Source organism: Ochotona princeps, chromosome X, assembly GCF_030435755.1.
Source record: "Ochotona princeps isolate mOchPri1 chromosome X, mOchPri1.hap1, whole genome shotgun sequence".
In the NCBI taxonomy this organism is placed as follows: domain Eukaryota; kingdom Metazoa; phylum Chordata; class Mammalia; order Lagomorpha; family Ochotonidae; genus Ochotona; species Ochotona princeps.
In genome coordinates, this window is record NC_080865.1 from 55,237,174 (window position 1) to 55,243,990 (window position 6,817).

Consider the following 6,817-nt stretch of genomic DNA (forward strand, 5'->3'; position numbering starts at 1 on the left):
TTTTCCTGGGGACAGAAGATGTAGGGGCTATTGTCTATCTGCTTTATGACAACGTCCTAACTTCTTTTCAGCGTACATCTCACAAGGCCTGGATGATTGCCAGGAACTTCTGTTCCTGGCAAATCACTGATTTTCAGTCAATTTGAGAAGCAACTGGACACATTATCTTCAAACACTGTGACTTCAATTTGCTTATTTTTGGTGTTTTCTCATATGTAGTCTTTTAATTTTCTTGGTTTAAATCCTTATGCTGAAATGTCTAAACAAACAGTACTGAAAATGCAGTCCTGTGGTTTATTAATAGCCCACAATTATGATTGCCATTCCTTGGGCATGTATGACGATTGAAGAAAGTACAGAAAAAGCAGTGTAGAATTTTAAGAAATGAGTCTTCAGGAATATTTTCATATAAACATCACGAAGAAAGTTGGTAATTTTTAAGTTTTTATGCATTTTAAATGAAAGGCAGATTATCAAAGAGTAATATGTTTAATTTGTAATTGACACATATATGCACATATTTATGAAGTACACTAGGGTATGTCAATGCATATAAACAATGCACAATGACTGTTAATTAGCATATCCATCACCTCAAACATCTTCCATTTGTGGTGGGAAAATCCAGAATCCTATCACATATTCCTCCCATCCAACTGCATCATTATACCCATCAAATACGCTCTTCTTCCTCCTTCTTCCCACCACCCCACCCTTTTTAAGACTCTGGTAATCAGTATTCCACATTCTTCTTCTGAGATGAAATTTTTATTCTTCACACTCAGGTGTGAATACATAGGAATGACCTTTCTGTGCTGAATTGTTTCACTTAATACATGACCACCAGGAGCTCAACTTTGTTGATGCATATAAATAAATAACTGGGTTGTTGTTTTCTTATGGCTGAGTAAGAATTGTGTACAGGTTATCATATGCTGCGTATCCACTCATCTACCAATTGATCACTTATGCTAACTGGATATCCTGGCTGTTACATTCAAGTAGCCTCATAGATGCTCATATATGATGCCTTTTATTTTTGTCTTTACATACCTGGCAGTAAATTGGACACATTTTATTCAATGAAAATGCTTAATATTTCTTTGTCTTCTTTCTCACAAGGAGAACCCATGATGATGACTCCTATTAAAGAAGGAAATGGTTCCGCTGGCAGTGTTCTCAAAAACACTAAAGCTGAAGCTCGTGATAATTGTAATGTAGACACAGAGCCTTCAGCTACTGATCCCAATATGATTTCTCAGGCAGAAATCAATCCAGTAGATGTAGATTCAACTGTGTCACATTCCCACAAGCGCTCTGTTCCTCAAGCAGGAGAAAAGAGTGGGTCTAACCCAGAGAAGACTCAAAAGAGTCCTCAAAAAGAAGATTTTAAAGAAAAGTCTCTCTTAGTTAAGATGCCCTTTTCCAGAAAATTTTTCATGTCAGGATTTAGGAGAGGTATATATTTGAATGTTCCTCCTCAAAGCATTGCTAGATACAATAACTTTACTAATTTGCCAAGATTTTACTCAGGGCAAATGGAAATGGACAAAAATGATTTTAGTAACACCATAAAATTTAAAATTCCTCTCCATTATTCAATTCCATGGAGAATCCCATTAGCTAACAATTGTGATATAAAAAGAATTTTCCGTACACTCCGAAGCAGGAACTTCTCTCACATAGTAGTCAATCAAAGCACCATGCATATGAAGCAAAAATACATGGCATTTGTCCCTCGCCCAAATGTCCTGACTCACATTGAAGGATACATGGAGCTTAGAAAACCTTCGAGGATGTACTATCACCTTGCCCTCATGAACAGAAGGGCATCCAGCAAGTTTTATGAAATGAATGATACTGAAGTGATGAGTGAGTATGATACGATGGTGAGGTCTGTGTTCTATGCTCCATGGACCTACACAGAATACATATTCTTCAGAAAAGTTTTTAATGATGATTTGCGATCTCACCATGACATTAGGGTTATAAATGTTAGCACCAATGATGGCTGGGAATACCTGTGTTGTAATTGCAGAAATACTTTCACCAATTTGGTTGACATCAACCAACATTCCTGCAGTTCTCCAGGTAATTAAATTATATAGAAATCAAGCTTTTTGTGCACTGACCTTTGAAAAATTCATTTCAATATTAAAAGAGAGAAAATTTTATAAATAGATTTTGTAGTGCTTTTATATGGAGCTGCAGAAGAAAACACAAATTTTAGTAAGAAACATCTTTGGGAAGGAAAGAACTTCTGTGATGTACTTTTATAGAAAATCCTCAAAATATTACAACTTTGAATACATATCTAGGGAGCAAGTAAAACAGGAATTTCTGCACTTCTTGAACATGTAATTTTGGATAAGAGGAATGTTCACATCAAGAGATTCCAAGTTAATAGCATCTTTACAAATATCACAAAGATATACTAGAGTGTTACACAATGTCATAGGAAGTTTCCAGAGATTCTGCCAAATATATTATCTGAATGTTCTCCATAAGTTCAATACAAAATTAAAGCACTGAAAGTTGTAGTGTATTATTATATTGTTTCCTATAATTACAGAAAAATTCAAAATTCTGTAAATAAGCCACATATACATAAATTATGACATAAAATAAAAATGAAACTGTTACCAAGAAACCTATTTGATGGATGCAAAGTAATTTGAAAAAGAAATGAAGAAACACTAAATTCTTAGCATGAAACTTATCATCTTATTCTTGGGTCACTTCTTTATTCGTATCATGGTGCCTATGAGTTTTGCCTTCCCCATAAATACATGTATATCTATCTACATATATATATATATATATATATATGCACAAAATCTGACATGATTAAAAAGGTTCTCATTGTGTTATTTCCAACTTAAACATGTGTGACTCATCTTTCCTTTAAATTGTGTGTCCATCAGAATTATACTTTATAACTGCATTTTACGTATCTATTGATTGTGCATTGTGTATAACACACTAGCTTTATAATTTATGTTAATATCACTTACATGCTACTTTTCACAAAAAATCTTAAATATTGGTGCTTTTATGGTAAAATAAAATGCACTGAGTTTCCAGGAAATTTAATTACTTCCCCAAGTCATGCTGTAAGTGCCTGTCATTATCTTTGTGTCATAGTGTAACACAGCTGGAATTCAGTTTAATGAGAGTCTTTTGGCATAGCAATCTTTATTTAATAAGCATGTATTTATATATAAAATAGTCTATAGAATCTGTCAAGTTTACAGATATATATATAACAGAAATTCCAAACACTAACTAAAGCTACCTCTATAACAGGTAAATTTTTTTTATGTGTAAAAGTGAATCTTACAATCACAGAAAAAAATTATTCAGTGTGAGCCATGAGTTGACATGAACAATTTAAACAATTCAGGAAACTGAATTAAAAACCACTTTTAAACATACATGATTTTTACTTTACCTCATTTTCTTTTGAATAAGAAACACAGTTTTAAAAAGCATGAACTATCAAATAAATATCAGTAAAATGAACTAAAAAATTATCCAGTGTTTCCTCATTTTTGCTAACTGGACGTAGAATGAAAATTGTAATAATTTAGATTTTAAAAGCTCATTTTGTCAATGTTAAAATGACATCCATGGAATTCATATTCCAGCTGGGAAGCATTTAAAAAAATTGAAATTATGATTTGACTGCAGAACAAGGTAGTAGAACTGAATATCATTTACCTTTCACTTTTTTTCCCCAAATTATAAACACATTTATTTAAACTAAAATTTAGAAATAACAAAATAAGGATTGGATCAACATGAGAACTTCAGAAGTTTCTAAAGAAGAGGCATGCTTCTCTTGAAACCCATTGGAAAAATTTTCACAAGTTCTAGAGCCAGTGAATCAAGCTTTGCTTAGAAAAAGATCAGTAAGTAATACTATCCAATGTACAAAAACAGAGATTTCTGGTTTTAAAAGTTTACAAATTCCTAAAATGATCACAAATTAACTTCTCTGCTATCAAATATACAGGATTTTATTTTATTCCTTCAGAATTATATTCACTTTCAGAACTCTACTTGATTTTATATTTTAATATATAAACAATTCTTATACTTCAAATCCACAGAAACCATCACTTAAAAGAATGGCTTTATATAACATGACAAAGAACAGTAAAGAAAGCAGAATACATTTTTTATAGAAATAATATTACAGAACCCTGAAGATGGCAGCCTTTTACCATATTAATTGTTTCCAATTTTATTACCTATAATTTAAAACCATATAATCTTATATAAAGTTGTCCATTTGACATTATTTTGCTATGATCAGTGCATTATATATATTTCTTTGTAAATTGTATTTTGGACATATTTAATCCTAACAATTTCAAGATTATCAACGACTCAAATTGTCTCACATGTGTTTTAATTTTATTCCACTTAGTGACAAATACTTGGAAAGTGTTGTTGAAAGCATGAAAATTATTCCAAGAAATGTAAAATCACAACAAAAGTGAATATTCAACTATTTCATTTTTTCTCACCCTTATGTGGCATATTTTGTATTTGATGTAGTTTCAGTTTTGCATAGAAAAATGACACAGATTACTCATTTTAATAAAATGGAATAAAGAGGCTGCAGACACATGTATCTGATGTGCAATTTTGGAATTCTACTTGTAGCAGTCTGTAGGAAATAAAAATGCAGAAACTGTGGATTAAAGTGCTAAGAATCAAGCACTATAAAGTCATATAGACTCAGTAATGCAGACTTCAATTATAATATCTAACGTTCAACATTGAAGCATGAAATGTTGTAGTATATCAAAAGAATATCAAGATATTCCATAACCATTTGCTCAAATGTCAGTTTCAAAAACAAATTAATAATTTAACATGCTAGTAAAAGGAGCCACCGATCAAATTAAAATTTGAATAGCATAGTCCTAATAACTTACTCTAAAAATGTTATAAAACTTATTCTTCTAAACAAAATTTATATAGCAAGCATTTATAGCTCATCAAATAACTAATTAGGAGAAAAAGATCAGTATGGTAATCTAAAAGTGATTGCTACTATTCTCTTTGAATTTGATAAGGAATCACTTACTATTTTTTTTCTTACTGTATTCATTTGTGCTGATATTAAGGACACATGAGCCTCAGTGTTGGTTAAATGTATAAATCACAAACTCCACTATAGTTCATGCTAGCTTATAAGGCACTGGTGAAAGAAAGTTGCCCATGTTGTATCCATATCTATTGTGAACAGATATTTACAGCTTTCAACCTTATATTTTAACAAATATTTTGTACAGAAAACAGGCTCTGAAGTGGCAGATAGTGACTCCCTCCTGGGCAGAGGATAAATACCTTTTCTAAGTAGGTTAAAAACAAGTTTCCTTCAAGAATAAAGGTTGACACATTTTCAAGCAGTCCTTCTTATATATAAAATTGATAATTATGAACTCTTTATATGTGCAAAAACTATGCATTCGGTATCTATCTATGTCTCTCTGAACTGCCCCTGTGTGACTTTGGGTCTACAGCAAACTAATGTCAACATGACACACATGCTGTGTTCTCTGCCATAGGTGAAGTTCTTAGTTTGATTTAGAAGGCTAGTAACTTTTGTTAGTATCTGTGAAAAATGTCAGGCTAACAGCTTACTATCAGGAAACAACAAACATTTCAAAGATCTTGACATCTAAAAGAAAATTGAATAAAATAAATCTTTTTCTAACACTTTTTCAAACTTATTTGAGAGATGTAGAGACAGAAGGAGAGAAAGAGACAGAAAGAGATACCAGATGAGTGCTTTCCACTAATCCAATTCCCAACTGCTAACAAGGACCAGAGAAGGACTAGGTTAAACTCAGGTACCAGGAACTCAATCCAGGTCTAACACATAGTTGAAAGTGACCCAAATACTTGCTCCCACACCACTGCCTTCTAGGGTCTGTATAATCAAGAGGCTGAAGTGAAGAGCAGGAGCTGAGAATCTTACCCAGGTATTCTGATGTGGACTCTTCAGCAGAATCTTAACCTAGAATTATCTGGATATTAGAATAAGAACAGCAAAAAAAGAGGGCAAGGGTGAGAATTGTATTAATTTTTTAAAGATGCATTTATTTTTCTTGTTTTATTGGAAAGTGAGATTTGCAGAGAAGGAGAGACAAAGATCTTTCATCTGCTGGTTGACTTGCCAAGTGCCGACAATGTTCAGAGGTGAGCCGATGCAAAACCAGGAGCCAGGGGCAGGAGCCTCTTCCACGTCTCCCACACGGGTGCAGGATTCCAAGGCTTTGGGCCATGCTTGACTGCTTTCCCAAGCCCCAATCAGGGAGCTGCATGGGAAGCACACGAACTGGCACACATATGGGATCCCAGCGCATTCAATGTGAGGATTTTAGCCACTAAAGCTATCATGATGGCCCCAAGATCTGTATTCATTAACAGTCAGGCACTATAGTACTTAAAAACAGAGAGTATTGAAAAGCAGAGATTGATAAGTATGACAACAAAACAATGGAATTTTTAAGAATTTTATGATATTTTGGATCAGGAACTAAACATTAAGATGTTTATCTTTTCAGAAAGGTATTCACTGTGACTTACTATAAATATTATTTTCAATAAAGATGCTATAGTTAACATTTTTTGCTTAAAAAAACTAAATGTATTTCCAAGTTTGTAAGTGTGAAGCTATACTTAAATTTTTAAGTTTTTCCTTAATTTTTCATGATTCAGTTTTCCCTATAACAATAGTATAACCTACAACAGTCACAAGTCCGTGATTCCTCTATTTAAGTGTATCCTGACACTCTAG

At 32.8% G+C, this 6,817-nt stretch overlaps 1 protein-coding gene across 1 annotated transcript; it reads left to right on the forward strand.

The window, feature by feature from the left end:
• Positions 1-1,133: 1,133 nt before the first annotated feature.
• On the forward strand, positions 1,134-2,162 carry CPXCR1 (CPX chromosome region candidate 1). Its single transcript, XM_012930112.2, has one exon. The coding sequence runs from the start codon at positions 1,134-1,136 to the stop codon at positions 2,097-2,099; it is 966 nt and encodes a 321-aa protein (XP_012785566.2). The 3' UTR covers positions 2,100-2,162.
• The last annotated feature ends 4,655 nt before the right edge of the window (positions 2,163-6,817 follow it).